Source organism: Toxotes jaculatrix, chromosome 8 (assembly GCF_017976425.1).
Source record: "Toxotes jaculatrix isolate fToxJac2 chromosome 8, fToxJac2.pri, whole genome shotgun sequence".
In the NCBI taxonomy this organism is placed as follows: Eukaryota; Metazoa; Chordata; class Actinopteri; family Toxotidae; genus Toxotes; species Toxotes jaculatrix.
The window spans coordinates 1,805,796-1,826,592 of record NC_054401.1 but is presented as its reverse complement, the minus strand read 5'-3'; the positions used below and the strand labels follow the sequence as shown (position 1 = coordinate 1,826,592).

General features: G+C 41.2%; 3 protein-coding genes across 4 annotated transcripts; 2 read left to right on the top strand and 1 right to left on the bottom strand.

Moving 5' to 3' along the window:
- Positions 1-199: 199 nt before the first annotated feature.
- Positions 200-5,482, bottom strand: eaf1 (ELL associated factor 1). 2 transcript variants are annotated; one of them, XR_005894462.1, is made up of 7 exons: positions 5,217-5,482; positions 4,372-4,466; positions 3,751-3,887; positions 3,417-3,589; positions 3,030-3,251; positions 2,635-2,754; positions 200-2,598 (listed from the first exon to the last, which is right to left on the bottom strand). XR_005894462.1 is itself a non-coding variant. In XM_041045121.1 (6 exons), exons 1-6 carry the CDS (start codon positions 5,317-5,319, stop codon positions 2,705-2,707), a joined length of 780 nt encoding a protein of 259 aa, XP_040901055.1. In that variant the 5' UTR covers positions 5,320-5,482; the 3' UTR covers positions 200-2,704. The 2 variants fall into 2 exon arrangements, 1 of the variants encoding a protein (XP_040901055.1); XM_041045121.1 differs by having other exon boundaries at positions 200-2,754.
- A 153-nt stretch (positions 5,483-5,635) lies between these two features.
- Positions 5,636-9,445, top strand: mettl6 (methyltransferase like 6). Its single transcript, XM_041043393.1, has 6 exons — positions 5,636-5,767; positions 5,904-6,222; positions 6,555-6,689; positions 6,906-7,076; positions 7,267-7,408; positions 7,711-9,445. The coding sequence occupies exons 2-6, from the start codon at positions 5,905-5,907 to the stop codon at positions 7,863-7,865; spliced, it is 921 nt and encodes a 306-aa protein (XP_040899327.1). The 5' UTR covers positions 5,636-5,767; position 5,904; the 3' UTR covers positions 7,866-9,445.
- Positions 9,446-15,991: 6,546 nt separating this feature from the next.
- LOC121186469 (oxidized low-density lipoprotein receptor 1-like) lies at positions 15,992-19,362 on the top strand. The gene is made up of 6 exons (XM_041045217.1): positions 15,992-16,062; positions 16,789-16,881; positions 17,200-17,667; positions 18,057-18,211; positions 18,429-18,547; positions 18,693-19,362. The coding sequence occupies exons 2-6, from the start codon at positions 16,800-16,802 to the stop codon at positions 18,838-18,840; spliced, it is 972 nt and encodes a 323-aa protein (XP_040901151.1). The 5' UTR covers positions 15,992-16,062; positions 16,789-16,799; the 3' UTR covers positions 18,841-19,362.
- The last annotated feature ends 1,435 nt before the right edge of the window (positions 19,363-20,797 follow it).

Genomic DNA, 20,797 nt, shown 5'->3' with positions numbered 1-20,797 from the left:
GTCTGCAGGGGACACGGCTCTGTTAGACTTACCCGTCTGTCTTTAACTTGCTTCATGATGATGATCTCCACTGAAGAAAACACGGGCGACTCAGACTGACCAAACAATGTTCTCACCGTCTCATCAGATACGTGCACGGACACGCAAACTCTTTCACCTCTCACACACACACACACACAAAAAAAGTCTCACAATATTTTAAAGACATTTGCACACTTTTAATACACTTCAAATTTTATACAAACATATTTCACATAAACGTATCACTGAAAGATAAACATGAGAACTAAAGCACCAAATACAACAGAGTCCATTAGACAGAAGTGTGTCTGAGGCGTCTTCAGGAGGACATCCAGAGTGGAAAGTTTGTGTCCACCAACAATTCAGGTGCTGGTGGACTGAGAAACTAATCACCAACATCTAATTTCTCACATAAAAAAAGAAATACTTTGAGAAGCAGGATATTTGACTTACAACTGTTAGGGTTTTTAGTACTGTGCCGTTTGTCAGTGACTGTTTTCAGGCATCTTATAACTTACAATCATCTTTGTTCTGTTCTTTGCATTAATGAACCAAAGTTGAACCTCATCTGAAGACGCGTTAGACAAACACAGCTATGATATAAAACACCAACGACACCAGTTACGTCCTGTGTGCGACAGATAATTTTAGCAAACTGACCATGTCTGTTCGAACATGCAGGCTCATCAAGGTAACTGAAGAGTTTCATTTCAAACTACCGTTAAATCATGGTAATATTTTAATATTGTAATTTAAAATATTATTTGAAGCTTAATATTTTCAAATGTAGAGGATAAGATTCTCTAAATTTGAACTATTTTGTGAAAAGGATCATGATTCTGTGTTTAATCCAGTTTAACAATGGTCAGGATGGAAAACACAAACACTCCATTACAGAACTTACATGGCTGAACTGACATTAAGTCTTTTTAGTATTTTGTAATGAAACTCTTCAGCTGTGTTTTTGACTGTGACCAAAACTAAATGATATTCATTAACACCAGTGGCTCCAGCAGATAAACAATAAGCGACTTCACTGGTCATAAGCACAACACAGTCTCAGATAAAAGTTAAACGAATACAGTCACACAGAGACGTGACGCTGGTTACACCGCTAACGTTCCCGCTCTCTGCACGTGGCGAGGGTCAGCTCAGCTCTTTGGCATTTTCAGAAAATGACACATTCACCTTCATTTCCCCACTGAAACGCTGTAAGGCATGGAATGGTACCATGGTGTACGTATTAAATGGAAAAAAAAATTAAATGAAAGGTCGTAATTTTAGAAAAATGACAGGAAAATAAAGATTTCTTTGGGAGAAATTTGTTTTCCCTTTTCTGTTTAATTAAATCCTCTATATTTTCAGGATTCAAATGTCATAAAGGTTGTTAACCTTGATTACCTATCTGATTAGCTTTAACTGATAAATGGCTGTGATTGATTTAATATCATCAGGCATTGCTATGATACTGTTAGTGGTTATACTGCAAGTCAGCTGGATTGATGGTCAGATGTTTTTCTCAGCTCAGTGAATACTGGACTTAAATTCGGCCGTTTGTTAGTAGTCTGCCCCCTGGTGGTAAAAACGACCACTGACAGCAGCTTTAAACATCTACATCTCAACTCCCGAGTGGTAGGTATGGTATTGCATGGCCCTAAATATCAGAAACTTCAAATTTTCTATAAGGTTGTCGCTAAATGACTGAACTCATAACTCACACTGTAAAAACCTGAAAATGAAATCTGAACTTCCAAACAGCAACCTGACAGCTAATTTGGATAAAATCCTCTGTAACTGTTTAAAAAACAAAAGTTTCTACTGTTCTTACTCTCAACAAATCTCATAAAAGACCAAAACCAACATGATCTGATCCTAAAAACCGTTGTTTGTATCTAAAACTGATTTCTCTTATTCCTGTGTGTCATTAATGTTAGACCGTTTATGTCCTTTCATCACGACCACACACATAAACCAGCAGCCTTATCCATTAATGAGGGTCATCTGACATTAGGCTGATCTTAGTCACAACCTTTTTCGAGATTCATTTCTACAATGACCTGCAAATGTTTTAAAACTAAAACAAAGAAACACTGATCTCAACGCTTACTGTCAGCAGATGATAAAATGGATGAAACTTGCAGGTTGCACAGAGTGTCTGTGCAATTATGCAATTTTTGTTTTCTTAGCAAACTGATAAATACAGAACAATCCTCTTTCCCACAATCCTCTCTGATAAACGACGTGCTGATATTTCTAGATAATCTCTTCCTTGTCATAACATGAAAACAAAACCTAACAAAAACAGATGATACGAGTTGATAAAACTAGCTGCTCTAAGTACAGAAAATATGTATGTGCACTCTAATAATTAATCTTTCAAACCTCTCAAGTAAAAGTTTCTTTTTCTAAAGTCTGCTATACAAAACAAAATATACATCTAATAAAAATACACTCTCAAAGTTCCAGGCTGGCCAGCTTCAAGGATATACTAAAATAAAATAAAAAAATACAGTCAAGCCAAGATATACAGCTGGGGTCAGCTACCACAGCAAAGGAACAAGTGAACCAGGCAGAAAGAAGGAGGAGCAGGAGGGGGAGGAGGAGGAGGAGGAGGAGGAGGAGGAGTGTGGACAGAGAGAGAGAGAGAGAGAGAGAGAGAGAGAGAGACTGACCACCAGACAGTTCAGTCGTCATCGCTGTCGCTGCCTGATTCGCTGAGCTGAAGGTCATTTCCTGTGGAGGAGGAAGAAGAAGAGGAAGAGAAGCAGGTTAGAAACATCTTTAACTGACAGGAGAGTCTCTTTCTATGATTTCTAAGCTGTGTGTGAATACTGTGTGCTGCAATTTGATTTTGGAGTCTGAGAGGAAAGGTTTTCAATTTCAGACACAAACTGTACCAAAGGGTTCAAATCAAACTTAAACCTTTGTGATTCACAGGTAGTGGAAAGTCAGCACTGGCACGAGTTCCTTCTCTTGATGAAGATAAAGCACAACCCAGAGATACTCACTGAGGGTGTTCATGAGCTGGTTGTTGCCCTGCTGCCTGTCGGCTCCTCCGTTGGCCATAGGGTGGCGGTTGGGGGAGGTCTGACTGAGTGGCCGTGGGGCGTCGTGCTCGCCGTCGCTGCTGCTGCTGTCGTCTCCACTTCCTGAAGCACTCGCTGAGTCAGAGGAGCTGCTGCTGCCACTGCTGCTCATCTGTTCTATCACCTCCACCTCTGCTCGCAGCTCTGGTGGGTTAACATGAAGTCCGGAGACGGAGACACTTTTAAGTTTTATCTCACGTCTTGATTTGTAATAAGTAATATACGCCACGTTCCATATGTTGTGATTATGTCAGGACAGGGTTTGCTCTAAAGTCTGTTCTATTGCAGGCTGCGGCTGAACCTCCTCACCTCTTTTGATGTCGTCGAGCTGGGGCTCTGGGGAGGGGTTATCCTTGGAAGGGGAGGGGGAAGTCTTGACCCCGGCCCCGGGCTTGGTGGGGGCCCGGAACTGAGAGCTGGGCTGGCTGGACCGGACCGACTGCTGTTCGATTCGGGCCTGGATCTTACTACTGCCCTCTGCCCTAAAACACACACACACACAGAGCAGATGAATGTGCAAGCTGGAGGGGAATCTTACAAAAGTATTTCTTAACAGAAGTTTGAAGACCAGACTTTTATATTTGTACCCTGTCCTCTCTCTCACAAGATATTTTCATTGGTCGAAATCACTTTGACCTCTGACCTGGTTTTCTTGACCTGGATGCTGCTGCTCAGCTTCTCCAGTACGAATTCCCCGGTGTCATGGTTAATGATGAGCACACAGTCCTTCTGGTACGGTCGTTTATTTCCTTTGAATACCGTCATGGGAGGCGTAGAGCCCTGAAACAAGAACTTCATCTGAATATTTTCTGTCCATGTTTTCTTTACCAGATCTGATCTTACCAGATCAGTTACCCCGCAGTAACTGGCTGTCTATCTGGCTTTCAGTCAATGACACAAATATAACTTCCCAGCCTTCCAGACAGCAACTGTGTTTAGGTTAATTTAAGTTAACAAAGAAAACAATCTGCAGCGCAACCATTGCACTGCATTTAAACACCTTTATTTTTCATTTTTATTTTTCAGGGCTGTTTTTTTTTTTTTACGTAGCTGAAAGTAGAGACAGTTTAAAAACCGTCCTTCATTCTGTCTTCAGGAATCCCCTGACATCCAAAACAGATCATCAAACAGGAACCATATTAACTTACAAAACAGTGGAATTCACCTAATAATTTAACTTTTATTCATTCAGCATTCAATAACATTTACATTTGCTCATTGTTTGGTTTATACAGTAGTTTGTAATACTGTTCAGCAGTTTTACCGGAATGTGAGGTAACGTTATGGTAACTTCATCTCCTTTCCCAACCTGTAGCTCTCCCTCACAGCTCGTGTCGATCGATGCTGGTTTGAAGTCATCTGTAAAATAAGGTAATTCAGTCAACAGATATTTTTTATAAGGATATCTTTAATCTTTAATCTAAAACAAACTCTGATGAACAAACTGTAATAATCTGTTTCTAAATCATCTCTAACATACTGACATTTCTGCACGGCAATATCCTGCTAACTACCCAGCACCTTATCTGCCTCTGCTCATCTGTGACCTATATTACAGTACATACAGTGCGAAACGCACCAAGACATTTTAGGTCCAGAGCTGAGTTTTTGTGTGCTGCTAGCCCTCATTTCATTTCTGTAAAGAAAATACCTCACAAAATGGAAAAAAAAACTAACTCATAAAATCTGAACGACCTATTTACAGAGAATAATTTTCCTGTTCTCTCTGTCAAACACATCTTTGTCCATGAATCTAAGCCCTGGTTTAAGCGCACATTCAGCAAACTTTAACTTTTAAGGCATAAAAATGTAAGAAAACAACATAAGTATTTGTGCGCATAACCTGCATCCTCTGTTATAATATTAAAATAATAAATATTCCTAAACTATAATTAGCAGTGAGAGTGGGTTACAAATTAAAAGCAGGGGGTGTAGCGATATTTCCCTATGTAAATGACTTCATGTACTTATCCACCCAGCTTGTGTAAGAGACAGCCTCCCCGTCCATGTGAGCGAACTAATCCCACGCAACAGTTCATTAAACACCCTGCGCCATTTTTTTCAAACACGTTTTTCTGTTTATCATTATTATTATTTGTTGACACTCACATCTGATGGTGTGAAAGGAAGATTTTGGCCTCTTCTCAAAGCTTTCTCCGAGCTTCAAAACATGCTCCTCTTTGTCCAGCAGCGGATTCGTGCTCCCGTTCATGTCTCCGTTTGTCCCAGTGCGTTTAAAACTCACATTTACCTGCGGTGCTCCGAGACGAGATGCGCCCAGCAACTTCAAATACCTCGCAACTACAAACCAACTGTGAGACAAAGTTAGCCTGTTGCGGCTAACACTTAGCAAAACATCCTCTTCGTCACTCGGCCACGCCTCTTCCGCTTTTGGTCCGTCCGTGAAATTTAATGTCCACAATTCTTTCCATCGAATATAAAAACGGTTATCAAATGATCTACGCATCAAATTAGATAATTACTTTTCATAATATGTTCTGTATTTTTCAGCGGGAAACGAGCAGTGAAACCACTGACGCCCCACCGACGGAAGCGGAACTAATGCTAACAAATGCTACACGGATGAATTTATGTAAAGGACAAGATGGAGGCAAAGTGTGTGAAGATGTAGCCAGCAGCAAGATTTTTTAAAACTTCAGGTTAGTTTTTAGCGACGTTTATCGTCAGTAACTGAAGTTGTTGTAAAACGAACGATATGTTTGCCTTTCTATAAATTTGTAAAGCCACAGCCCGAAACAAGGAAGCAGCGAAACCCTTGTTGTTTTTTTAAATCAGGATGGCACGGTCAAAAAATGAAAGTTTCCCCGGTGACATGAAAATAGCAGCACCCGAAGAAGAAGTAGTGGCGTCGAAGGACGAAATGTCCCCGTGTGTCCCAGGACAAACCAAAACCTCCACCGCAAGAGTTTTAACCCAGGAGGAGGTGGACAGACTCGGCGGGGAACGGGCTCTGGTGTCCGGGTTCAAGCAGATGAAGCTGGAGAAAGAAGCTCAGAAAAACTGGGACCTGTTTTACAAAAGAAACACGACGAATTTCTTCAAGGACAGACACTGGACCACCAGAGAATTTGAAGAGCTCAAAGCGTGCAGAGAGGTGAGGAAAACAGCTGACCAACTAAAATAACAAGTAGAGGAACTTTACGTTCTAAGAAATCATTTTAAATGTTATGAGTTGTGTAACTGTAATTTGTGAATATCTGAAAATTAATTAATATTTCACTTTTCACAAATCATAATCAATGCACCTATTTATATTTCCAACTTACACCTACAACTGCAAAACGTGTGGATGAAAGTTGTGGGGTTAAGGGCTGATCCAATCACAAAGATGCATTTCTCAATTTGCTTTTTTAAAAACAATAATGAACGGATGCACTGATATTGTGGCTGTTTGTTTGTTCTGTCTTTGTCCTGCCTGCTTTGCAGTTTGACTCACAGAAGTTGGTGCTGCTGGAGGCCGGCTGCGGTGTGGGAAACTGCATCTTCCCTCTGCTCGAGGACGACCTCAACATCTTCGTCTACGCCTGTGACTTCTCACCACGAGCTGTTGAATTTGTCAAAGTAAGATATGTAGCCCTCAGCATCTACGAGTTCTTTCATCCTTCTCTGGTTTTACTTTTGTTTATCAACTTGTTTGTCTTTTTTGCTTACTTTTTTTGTTGCAAATTACTAAAGTTGTTGCTGATTACTTTCTTTCTTTCTTACATTCATTTACTGATTGATGCAGCTCAAGTGAAGACAACACTGACTAATACAAATAAAAACTTCTGTTTACAGCAAAACCCTCTGTACTGCCCCGAGCGCTGCTGTGCCTTCCAGTGTGATTTAACTAAAGATGATCTGAGAGCAAATGTGCCTGAGGGCAGCGTGGACGTCGCCACTCTCATCTTTGTTCTGTCCGCCATCCATCCGGATAAGATGAATCTGGCTTTGCAGAACATCAGCAGGGTGAGAGCACAGACAACCAGGTGGAAAGACTCAGTGGAGGGTTCCTTAAATTATTGGAAAAGTTTAGACAAACCTTTCATTTGATCATTACCTTTGGGAGTTTTCTTCTCCTTTAAGTACACAGTCGTTTATATAAATTCCTCATAAACCTAACCTGATTGTAACGATGCAACTTACATGTGGCTTTAAGGTGCTGAAGCCTGGAGGCATTGTCCTTTTTAGGGATTATGGCCTGTACGACCATGCCATGCTCCGATTCAAAGCTGGGAGCAAGCTGGGGGAGAACTTTTATGTACGCCAAGACGGAACAAGGTCTTATTTCTTCTCCAAAGGTCAGTAAATTGCTTTATGAATCAGTTTTTTTGTTTTCTTGTGTCTGTTTGGAAGCTATACAGATAGATTGATAGGTGGATACTACATGTACATAGATTAATACTAAAAAAATGTTTTAAGAGCAGAATAGATCTTCATCTGGCCCAAATATTGTCCAGTGCAGTTAGCAAGAAGTTGCAAATCTTTGTGTGTTTGTGGAACCGTTATTCATATTTTGTCCTGTCAGGACACAGAAGACACCTCCACCTTCCCTCTGTACGGTTCCTTTCTTCTGAAGTTTGCTCTTTTTGTCTGCTTCCAGAGTTCCTGGCTGAGCTCTTTGATGAGACGGGTTTCCAGTCTGTTGCAAACGACTACGTCCTTAGAGAGACCGTTAACAAGAAGGAGGGACTCTGTGTTCCCAGGGTGTTCCTGCAGAGTAAATTCACCAAGCCTGGCCAATCAGAAAGCTCCTGACGTCACATGGCCTTTTTCTGTCATCTCATCTCTTTCTTTGAGGAACTGGGAGCATAATTAAGGTAGATTAATAATAACTCCTCCAACTAATTGGTGAGTAAGGCTCACTGACACACTGGAGCTGGTCCTTTGCCGTCAGATGAAGACAGTGCTTGCACTGGGAAACTTACAGATGGAAATATGTATGAACATGTAGGACAAAAATGCCAATAATGAAGTTTGAACTGACATTTCATTGCCTTTGTTGAACTTTGTTCATCTGGCAGCGTCACCATGAGAAGTTTCTGGGCCTCAGTGTGATAATATTTCACAGATACGGTAGAAACACCATGACTCATTAAGAGACAGTTATATTCAGCATAAAGAACAACGAAACAATCCTCAGATGTCTCATCTTCTCTGGATTGACATTCCATAAGTTGTCCAGCGGAGTGTGCTGTTGGTGAGTTACCATGTGATTCAGTATCCACCAAATCCCACAGGAGCATTCAAGCCAATTCAGAGAATCACTGCAGTGGAGGTTATACAGAAACTTTCTGTACAGAGTGTGGAAAAACAAAACAAGAAGCTCGTGGTGGAGCTCTGTTAAAGCACCAGAGACTAAAACCCAAAAAGGAAACAGCACAGTGATTACACAGAGAAAAATGAGAATATTAGAAAGACGTTACAGTGCCACTGAAAGTTTTACCTTTTTACCTTTGCAGCCTTTTCAGCAGCTGTAATTTGTAACTGAATTGGAATTCAATCATTTACATGTGTGGATCGAGCAGCTTAAGGTTCTTGTGTTTTTGTGATTGTCAGTGAATAATTGTGGAAACTTTAAGGCCCTTTATACATGGATGACAATAAAATTTATTAAAGGAAGAATTAAGGATTTTTTTTTAACCTTTTCTTCACAACACTGCAAACATTCACCGTTAACATGCCACTGTCAAATAGATTTTTATATCCGAGTCTACATGTTACCAGTAAATGCTTTGCTCTAAATACAGCTTCCTGTTCAGTAGGTGTCATCCTCTCAAACCTTCCTCGGCAAAACTTTCAGCAGAAAACCACAAACAGAAAAAAGGTGTGAAAAGATAAAACAAGCACTGCTGTTTGAGGCAAAAATTCAATATTTTCCTGTTGGGTTTCCTCTTTGTATCAGAAACCACAGAGGGTACATGCAATACAATTGCCAACAGAGCGACACTGCCATCTCTAGTTTAATGACTAATCACAAATTTTACATTGATCCCAGCTGCAGAACTGCCAATTGTCTTTGTGTGTAATGATGCCAACAGTACTTGGCATCATTACACACGGTTCAAAACCCCGAGCAGAGGCTCACAAGTCTACATGAAGTGTGGTGTTCCCCTTTAATCTGACTGCACGTCACTTTAAGCCTGACTTCGAAACGACACACAATTCATTGCTTCCTGTCCCACGGTTTGGCTGGTGCAGACCCCCACGCTGAGATGGAATCACACCTTCACGCTGTTCTTCATGACCTGCCCATTTTCTAAATCATCACAGAGGCTAATTCTTATGCTGTTATTCTAGCAGATGTGGCTTTGTCCTGCCCACTTGTGGTTGTGTAGTACAGAGCGGACACAGAGATATAAAAAAATCAATAAATATCAAAGTCACATATCATTGCATTGAGCGCTCAGAATATTATTCCATGTATACGGGACACGATTCATTCCCACATTTTAGTTCATTTGCTGTGTGATAAAAAACATGTTACTTGTGGCTCTTTCAAAAAAAAACGCTGTAAAATGTGAGTGAAATTACTTCATTCTTCTCGTTGCTGAAAAAACAGACTAAATATTTCCTGACAACAGCTGATGCTTTGGGTTCAGGATAACTCTGACCACATTCAGACAGAAAATCAAGCACCTACAAATGGTACCTTTAAAATCTCTAAACTGATTAAGAAATGCTTGTTTTCAGTCTGTGTATGTGAGTTTAAATGTCTGTTTCTGTTTCTATAAATGTCTGTTTTCTATTTCCCCACATTTTTTTTAGAAGCTGTGAGAAGGAAATCAAATGAGGGCAGGCTGTTCAGAGAGCTGAACACGCCGCAGCCTTGATGCAGTTTCTAGCTGTTGATATTTGAAGTGGTTTTTCACGCCTTGGTGCAGTCGGCCAGTAGGTCTCTGATCACCATCTACGCTGGCAGATCAGCAGGTGCTTCAAGGTTTCATTTGTTCCATTGAGTCTCTGTTGCAGAGGTTCTCTACGCATAGATAACGGACGAGACACCCAGATACAGGAACGGCTGTTTTTCACCAATCCAGCAAATTAGATACCTGAAAAAACACCATGTCACTTTCATGCAGAAGTCTTATGAAAATCCAGTATTATAAATTTATATCACTCACCCCTAATGTAAATGGCACAATAGTTGGTACCATAAGACATGACCAGATACAATGGAAGAGTAAGAAACTGGCTGCTTTCCCATAGAGAGATAGACAGACACTTTATTTATAAATTCACAGTTCCAGCAGTGTCCAAAAATAAGCATGCAAAGAAATAAGTACAATGAAAGCGCAGTAAACAAATTAAAATTTGATTTTATATTTAGCAATATAAAATCATTTCTGGACCAGATGTTTTTTTCAGCAGATAACACATGTAAATAAAGTCATGGTACAACAGATGGTGAAACATCAAAACACACAAAAGGAAGAAAAAGTTTTGCTTTGAAATGAACCTTTGTAAAACTTGTTGGAACAGAACCATCAGCCTCAGTCAGGTGATCAACCTACAAGAGAACAGAGCAGAACGAGGCATCAGTGTGGCTCTTAAGTATAAATGGCTCCTTTACCTTCCACCGTTAATCCGCCTGAAGAAGGAAATGAGAAGTTCAGACAAATTCTTCAGGCTTGATAAAGGAAGTAAGTAGGATTCATCGCCTCTCATTACCTTCGACAGTGATGTGGATGAAATGTCCCATTGCTGTCTCGCCTTTCGAACATTTAGCCTTGCACTGAAATTGACCGTTGTCCTCTGTTGTCAGGTCGAGAATCTCTGTCACGACCTGTCTGCGTCTCATGTGGCCGCCAGAGACCGTCTCGTTCACGGTGGTGATGTACTTGCTGGGGTCAGTCAGCTCAGCGTTTTTGGTTAAATGGCGCCATACAACGTGCACCAGTCCGCACTGCTCTGAGTCATAATGTGCATCGCAGGAGAGTTTGACCGATGAGCCTCTGGCAGGAGTGAGGCTTCTCTGTGGGTAAAGGACCTCTAAGGTAACTGGAGCACAAAGGAAACAAGGTGAAAGAAAAAACAATATAGTTATTATCAGTTTCAGTTTTAGTCTTATAATCTTACTGATTAACTTTTAATAGCTTGAAGGAATTACTTGGCATTTGGGGAAATACACCTATTCACTTTCTCTGTCTGGTAATTATACGTCTACATCCAGTGACCGATGAGCTTAGCTCAGTATGAAAACTGTTAACAAGGGGAAACAGGTTGCCTGGTTCTGTCCAAAGAAAAAATCCATCAACCAGCACCTCTGAAGGTTAATTATTAATGTGTTATATCTTGTTTGTCTAATTTACACAAAAGCTGAAAATTGAAAACCACAAGCTGCTGCTTTTTTGGGACCATATTTTCCTCCTTCATTTCATTAACTTGCCTTTTAATGTAGCCTACTATGCTCGTAACTGCAAGATTGGTTTCCCTTCAGCCAGTTTTTACTGACACTAACTGACTTTAAAAAGCTGAACCAGTTCAGATGAAACATATTTACATCTGTATATTCTGTGGTTTACTGTATAATTAGAGCTGAGGCGTTATTCGTGTCTTCTAGCCCTGAGTTTTCTCCTGGTAGCGAGTTTCTTATGTCAAAGAAGCAGCAAATGTGCGACGAAACCCACAAATCAAAAGTTATTTACAAACCGTTTTCCTGGGCAGACGATGCACACAAAGTCACCAACAACAGGAACGTAGGTCCAATAAGCCAAGTCATTCTCCAACACGCACACTGGACTGTTACACTAAAGACGAACACGAGGACCACAGCACAAGTGAAAATGGCAGAGGCACACTGAAAGTTTCACCACGCTCATATACAGAGAAGTACAAATGCCACTGTCTGCAAGCGTGTGTGTGTCTGCTGGTGTGTGGGTGGAGGATGCATTTGCTCTGTTGTAGGCCAGCGTTTCCATCTTCTCTGCGGTATCGAGAACCTAACCACATTCTTTTAATCTCTTGAAAAGGTTCAGGTTTGAAGCTTTGCACCAAAAATGCATTACATGACAACATTTTGGTTTTTTGTCTTGAATGGTTTTCTCCTTCACCTGTCAGTTCCTTTGTGATTCAGGCCGTTGTCCACTGTCCTGGGACATCAAAGCAGTTTGGGGGTCTGAGATAGCTCGTCTCCAAAATTTCATTAATTGAATTTAATTTACTGTGTGTCTGTATTCAGTGAGAACAGAGCTTTTTCCATGAGTTGCTATTCATATTCAGAAAGTTAGATGTTAGCAAAACACTGTGACAGTGACACAAATACACTCAGCAGGCACTTTATTAAGAACACCACACTCACGCTGGGTAGTTCCTCCATGTCCACACGATTCATCACATCATTTCTGCAGATTTGTCAGCTGCATGTTCAAGTTGCCTGTTTCCTGTTCTACCACATCCCAAAGCTGTTGCACTGGATTCAGGTCTGGAGTCTGAGTCTGGGGGAGTCCGCTGAAGTTCACTGAACCATCCCTTAGTTATGCTGCTATAGGCCTAGGCTGCTGGGGGACTTCCCATGATCCTCTGCGCACTTCTTCTCTTCTCTCTTTTCTCTCCTCAGACCCACTCTCACATGTATTAGCCTTTATTCCATGTCATTAACTCTGTGTCCTCTCTCTCTCGTAGTCCTATGCTTGTGTCTCTGTGGTCTCTCTGTCTCTGTACCTGTCTGCAGGTGTCTCTGGCTCCGGAGCTGCATGTGCTCTGTCTGTGGTCCTGGCTCCACCCACCTGCTGCTGTTTGTTGTCTACAATGATCCATCTCTAACACATTACCACCGGTATGTTTAATGTTCCACTCTGCTACAGATACATTTTGGATTAATATTCTATGCAGACTGTGATGTAAATGATTACCAGTCATGACAGCTTCTTGCTTCTGTGCTCTGTTTCCTATCATAACTGTAATCTGCTCCCATCTGAGCCAGGTTCTGCTCAAGGTTTCTTCCTGTTAAAAGGGAGTTTTCTTGCCGCTGCCGCCTTAAGTGCTGATCTGGGGTCAGGCTCTGGGTCTCTGTAAAGCGCTTTGAGACAATTTTGATTGTGGAAGGAGCTATATAAATAAAATTGAATTGAACTGAACCTTTGCTTTGTGACATAGAGCATTATCCTGCTGGAAGGATCCATTAGAAGATGCTAAACTGTGGCCATAAATAAATGGACACGGTCAGCAACAATATTTTGCAGACCACATGTTCTGACCATATATATATATAGTTTAGTCAGAGCAAGGATAAATTCCTCATATCCTGTCTTAACTGAAATTAGCTTATCTAATACACTGAATCAGAATGATCTCATCAACCACTTATTCATGACTCATTCCAAAACTGACTTGGTCGACTGAAGACATGCACATGAGTGGATGGAAGCGATTTGACCAATCTGGAAGGCCTTTTGAATGTTTGGCAACGTGTAATGGACTGTGGAAAACTGAATCACATGATTACCAGGATGCAGCATTGCTTCCCTTCTTTTGCACGTTAAAACACGCATGAGCTGACGGGTCGAGAAAAACGCTTATCCACTAATTTGATGAGCCACTAATTTCTCGTCGTTTCCTGCTGGATTATATTAATCCTGCATTATCTGATTTCCTTTGAAATTTGAGACTCTGGAAAGAAATAACAAACCAGATAATGAAACTGGCACAGAGTCCCAGAACAAGAGTACAACAAGAAAACATATGTATAGTATAAGCAGAAGTATGAGTATAGACCTGCACATAATGGGGGTTAAATACCATAAATGCAGGATGTGAAGTCACAGTGGAAGTAGAACTTGGTGACTGTGTCTGGTAAAGTGCGTGTACACATGTGTGTGGATGCTGTTTTTAGAAGAAACACTATCAAATAAACTATAAAACACTTGGTGAAGTTCACACTTTTGAAAATGCTTTGCAAGCTCCAGGTACATCAGAATCAGAATCAGAATCAGAATAACTTTATTAATCCCCGTAGGGAAATTCTTTCTGTTACTTTAACTCCCAGTTTAAAAGAAGAGGAAAATTGCACAGTGTGTGGTGATAGAAAAAATTTCTAGAATAAATAAGTAAATGAAAACAAAAATAAAATAAATGAAAAACAAAATAACAGTATAGTACAATGAAAATCAAGTAAAAATACTGCAGTAACTCCAATGTCAAATGTCAAACAGAACAATATATACAACTAATATACAAATAGAAAGATAGGGCATCTCAATATGTGCATGAGGTTTGTGGTTGATAGTTTAAAAGATAACGTATACACAGTATACATGAGTCCGTGATTCTTACAGTCCAGAGTTATATAGTTTGATTGCAACAGGCAGGAATGATTTCCTGTGTCGCTCTGTTGTGCAGCGTGGAACAATGAGTCTGTTGCTGAACGAGCTTCTGTGATGGATCAGCACATGGTGGAGAGGGTGTGAAGGAGAGTCCAATATTGTCCTAACTTTGGACAACACTCTTCTCTCCAACACTGTGTTCAGTGAGTCCAGATCCTCTCCTACAACATGGCTGGCCTTCTTGATGATCTTATTGAGTCTGTTAGTGTCCTTCACCCTCAGACTGCTGCCCCAGCAGACAACAGCGTATAGGATGGCACTGGCCACCACAGACTCATAGAACATCCGCAGCATCGTCCGGCAGATGTTAAAGGACCTTAGCCGTCTCAGAAAATAGAGACGGCTCTGGCCCTTTCTGTAAACAGTGTCCACGTTTTTGGACCAGTCCAGTTTGTGATCAAGGTACACCCCCAAGTACCTGTACTCCTCCACCATGTCCACATTGACCCCTTGAATGTTGACAGGGGTCGCTGTAGCCTTGGTCCTCCTCAAGTTCACCACCAGTTCTTTTGTCTTCATCACATTGAGCTGCAGGTGGTTTCTCTTGCTCCATGTGATAAAGTTGTCTACAACCGTCCTGTACTCACTCTCATCACCACCTGAAATACATCCTACTACAGCAGAGTCGTCAAAAAACTTCTGAAGGTGGCAGGTCTCTGTGCAGTAGCTGAAGTCTGTGGTGTAGAGAGTGAAGAGGAAGGGAGAGAGGACGGTCCCCTGCGGAGCCCCCATGTTGCTGACCACCCTGTCCGACGTACAGCACTGCAAGCGCACATACTGTGGTCTGCCAGTCAGGTAGTTTACAATCCAGGACACCAGTGGGGCATCTACCTGCATCGCTGTCAGCTTCTCACCCAGCAGAGTCGGCCTGATGGTGTCAAACGCACTGGAGAAATCAAAAAACATGATTCTCACAGTGCTCGCCGGCTTGTCCAGGTGGGTGTAGACACTGTTGAGCAGGTAGATGATGGCGTCGTCCACTCCGAGACGGGGTTGGTAGGCGAACTGAAGGGGGTCCATGAATGGTTGGACCATGGGCCGGAGCTGCTCCAGGATGAGTCTCTCCAGAGTCTTCATGATCACATAACATTCAGCTGATAGCACGACTCTGTAGGACGGAAACATTTAGATGCTTTGTTAAAAAGGATTTTACATTAAATTATCTTCAAATTAAAGTTAAGGGTGGCCAGTGAGAGTGTCAGGTTCTCCTCTCTTATTGTGTTTATTACTAATAGAATCAAACACATTAATAACGTTAATAACACACTGACTGAATGTTCAAATCAGAAAAAAATGGGTACTAAAACAGAGTCCGTTGTTGGTGGCATTGTCAGTACTCAACGTACACAAAGTTGCGTGCAATGCTTCCTTTTTTGTTGGTCTGTGGTCAGTGACTGTTGTTGCATCATAATCAGACAGTGTAAATAGGGAGCAATGACGTTACACTCCACACAAACTCCGAAGAAGCAGTCAGTGACTAAATTACAGTGAAAATCTGAAGGACAAAACAGTTCCTCCTTTGACCATTGGCTCAACGCTGCGAGTAAGGACAATGGACACGAGACACTATGTCAATTCACCGACCTTTGAAAGGAGGAATAGAGGGAAAAGACGAGAAAATTGCCATCCAGGTCAGAATATCTCAAATAAATTGTTTTTGTGACTTCTGTGCTTTCCCTCCTCTGTTTCATTGTATATTACATGCACCTTGGCTTCACACTGAACCTGTGCATTTTTGCTTTAGGCTGCATGTGATTTTTTTTTTCAAGATTAAGTGTTTCACTACTATTTAAATAATTTTTAGTTCGATTTGCGGGCTTCTGTCCTTTAAGAAGTCCAGCTTATGTTGTGCTTATGTTGTGTAATAATAATAATCAATGCCAGAATAAGTCAAATGTACTTGTAATTTATTGAGGTGTGTTTCTGTGCATATAAAAAATCACTTTAGGATATATTTATATAAAAGTTTAAGTGACTAGAGATTTCTTAAGTACTGTGATGCTGTGGAGAGTCCCTACAAATCCGGTTACATGTTAGTACGCACACGATTATTCATATCGTTTCCGTCTCTGACCAAATATGCACATTTAAAGCACTCATGACTCTTTTCCATGTCAGCGTAGCGATTCTTCTGCAAAAACTTGTTCAGTCTATATTATTCTTCAGCACGTTTTCTCTGTTTCATAAACCCATATCTCAAAAAAAGATTATAAAGAGTTCAAGCAAAGACTGGATGATTCACTCTAAATAAGAGAAAAACATAGTGAGGTACAAATACAACTGCGTTTTTCCTGATGTTGATAACATGATGTACATGACTTATCGTGGGTGGTGTCATTGTGTTTACTTTCCTATAGGAGGGTCAAAAATGTACATGCTGATTGGCGTCAGCTTCGGCCTGCTGTGCATCATACAGTGCGCGCTCAATGTTTCTCTTCGGCTACAGGCTGGTGAGTATCAGCCCCCACCCTCCACATCGCACTTCAATCAGTTCTACATTTCAAAAAGAAAATCTTCTGTCCAGCTCTTTTAAAATAAAAACCTGTCCATTGAGAGTCTCTCAGCCGCTCCCCCCTGCTTTCAGTGTTTATGCTAAGCTAAGCAAATCTCCTCCTGGCTCTCACACTGCACTGACGCTGTAAAATTGGAATAAATCTTCTCATCTAACTCTTGACAAGAAAGCAAATATGAGTATTTCCCAAAACACTGAACCAGTCCTTTAAGTGTGAAACATCAGAAACCACAAACACCTGTTTTTCCCTTTCTAGCTGGGTTTTCTAACAGGTCAGACAACATGGCTTGCAACTTCACCCTATCAGCTGATGACATTGGAGTCCTGATTTTAGAGAGGGACCGACTGCTTCAAGATATAGATCAACTGAATCAAGATAAAGACAAACTGCTTCAAGAGAAAAACCAGCTCCTTCAAGATAAAGACCAACTGAATCAGGATAAAACCAAACTGGTTCAAGAGAAAAACCAGCTCCTTCAAGATAAAGACCAACTGAATCAGGATAAAACCAAACTGGTTCAAGAGAAAAACCAGCTCCTTCAAGATAAAGACCAACTAAATCGAGATAAAAACAAACTGGTTAAAGAGAAAAATCGACTGGCAAAAGACAACAAAGAGCTACAGGTCGCAAACAGTCAACTGACTGAAGAGAAAAACATATTAAATGAGAAAGTCATCAGACAACAAAATCAGATATCAGAACTTCAGTCAAAACTAAGAACAGGTGGGTGAATCTTTTTTAACCTTTATGAATTCATATGTTTTTAGTCACTCTAGCACCACGGCTCTCGGGATGGCAGAGTCAGAATGTCTGTCAGTTGGTTGGTGAGTCCACCACTTTGGTCCAGACTGAAATATCTTAATAACTACTGGATGGATTTCTGTGAAATTTGATGTAGAAGTTCTTGGCACCCAGGCGATTAACCCCACTGACTTTGGTGATCCCCTTATTTTTTCCTGTAGCGCCACCATGAGGTTTACGTCTGTGGTTTGGAGTGAAATGTCTTAATATTTAGATGGATTGCTTTGAAGTTTGGTGCAGACATTCACAATGAACTGTAATCACTTTGGGGATCCCCTGGTGTTCTGTCTTGTTTTGGGCCTGTACGTTAGCAGAAGGAAACTCCGGGAGCTGTCCCCGGGAGTGGAAGCCATACAAGTCCAGCTGTTACCAGCTTTCATCTATGGCAAGCACCTGGGAGAATGCCAGAGATGACTGTAGGAGAAAAGGAGCTCATTTGGTGATTTTGAATGATAACAAGGAAGAGGTATTAGTGATTTTTATATTGTAAATGTAATATACTGTATTTCCCTACGGCCATTTATGCCCTGCTGAAGCAGGCAGCAAATTAAAAACACTTCTCATTGTTCCTCCTCTTGTCCCATCAATCCTGTCCTCCCTTGTCCTCTTCTGTTCGTATGAATTCAACTGTGATTTAATAATTTAGGCTGACATCACTAACCACAACAATTTCTTCCCTGCAGGATTTTGTCAGTAGTCTTGGAAGTGTCAAAGTGTGGATGGGCTTGAGCGGTCAGTATGACCCATTCTCTTGGACACGGACATGGACATGGACATGGACGGATGGAAGCCTGTGTTCTGCGTAAGGCTTAAATAATGCACTGTTCCAACATTTTCACATTACCATGTTAGATTGTCAAGCGTGTCCTGTGCACAGCTGGAGTTATGCATTTCATCCAGTTGTCTTTTGAGCTGCAAATTAGCAGATGTTTTTTTTTTTTTGGTAGGCACTGCGATCATCTGCAGCCTCTCCTCTCGTCTTGCAGTTGTGTATATCTTGATCAAAACTACCCCCTGTTGAGCACCTGGGTCGCTCGGGATTGTAACAGACAACACTTTTGGGTATGTGAGAAGGAGTGTTCCAGACCTCAGTAAGACTTGCATAACAAACATGTGGCACATGGTTTCCTTGTAATCTGAACCTGCACAGTGAGCAAGGCATCATCTGAAAGGCTTATGTAAAATTTCAGAGGACAATTTTTTACTTTGGGTGAACTAGATAAAAGTAAAAAAAACTAAATCCTATCATTTGTTTATATTACAACGATTTTAAGCTGCTGAAGTTGTATCGATAGATAAGTGTGTTTTACCATCATAGTCAGTAATGGCATCTTCAGTGCTCGCCTTCAGTGAGCAGTTGGATGCCTTGGATGTGTTCTTAGAACACAATGACGCCCTTCATATGTGGAGGACTTAATGAGGTGTGCAAACTGCTGGTGACCACTAGAGGGTGATATTTATATATTTTTGTACCTCATACCCCTCATGTAAATGAAATGTTTTATTATAATGACATCACTGATTGCTCAAAGGAAGAGCAATGATTGGTTGATCAGCCTGGTCAGGCAGCTTCAGGTGTACTGCTTATTTCATTCTACGTCTTTTTAAAACTGCAGTCCTGGTGAACTGTCTGATGTTGTACTTAATAAACATAAACTATATAAATATACATAAAATAAATAAATAATGAGAAAACCTGACTGTGAGCTCTGTGAAATATTCAGAGTAACACAGTTACACACAGAAAACAAGGAAATAAAGTCAGTGGACAGTGACACTTGTTGGCCAGTACTGTGCCATAAGTGTGATAACCCCCGTTCAATAAGGAGTGTAATGTTTGATGGACTAAAACATAATGTTAATACTGCTGTCTCGTTAAACTCCTGCCTCTTTCATACCCTTGTCTTCCACTTCCGTGTCGTACATGGTCATATTGCCAGGTTGCTATGACCTTCTCGATTATGCTGTAATTTGCTCTGAATGAGAATCACTGTATCCTGAGTTTGTGAGCTGTCCCTGAAAAGAACAGCACATCTCAGCACATCCCAGTTCCTCATCCTGTTGTCAGGAAGTCAGAGAGAAGAGGTCAGGTGCCCAGCCTCAGGCAGAGGTCTCCCTGGTTGTACCTCTGCCTCCATGCTGTTATGTAACACCATGGGCAGTGCACACCTGGATTATGCACAGTCTGTGGTACACATCACAGTTGACATCCCATCCTTACACCCTGTTCTGTGTTTTGACATCCCACCAACATCAACACTGGTTTATATTTAGTCATTACCACAGAGATCCTGGTGATATGCTGCAACTTCCCTGGCGCTCGGCCCTAAACCTACTGGTTCCCACTGAAGAATTTTAAAAACCAATATATAGTTGTTGTTTTTTTTTTTTTAAGTCACAGTCACTTCTTAAAACAGCTGGTACCTTGTATTTCTTATCAAACATGGCTCAACAGGAGCACAGCAAACAGTGTCAGTGCCTTTCCTCTTCTGCTTCCATCAAATTCAGCGTCTTTCTCTCTCAACTACCTTGGTATTTAGCTGACACTCTCACCCAGAGCCACTTACAATGAGTGGCTCAGGAGAGTACTCTTAAATACATTGTTCTGTGAATGCAACCACTGTCCGACCAGTGCTCACAGCACACGCCACAGTGTTAGCAGTGCACGCTGAGTTACATTCACACTTTAGCCATTTAGCTGACGCTGTTATCCAGAGTTACTCACAATGAGAGTAGGAGTAAGTTTTATTCCTCAGATCACTAACATTTCAAAGCAAACATCAGTGTATGCAGGCAAATCAGATGAGGAGACAGCGGAGTGAACGCCGGGTACAGAAATTATCTCAGGATCAGGAGTGTGTGTTCTTTATCAGGACAAAACCTCAGGATGTTCTCAGGAATCCGCTGACGGCGTCCTGTCCCGGCACATCCACATGAGGGCTGGGATATTTCAAATACTTAGATAATTGCATAACAGAGACATGATTCGAAAAATCTCCCGTGACACAGATGTCATATCTCACAGTACTTTCGCTTTCTTTTATTTTGTGGA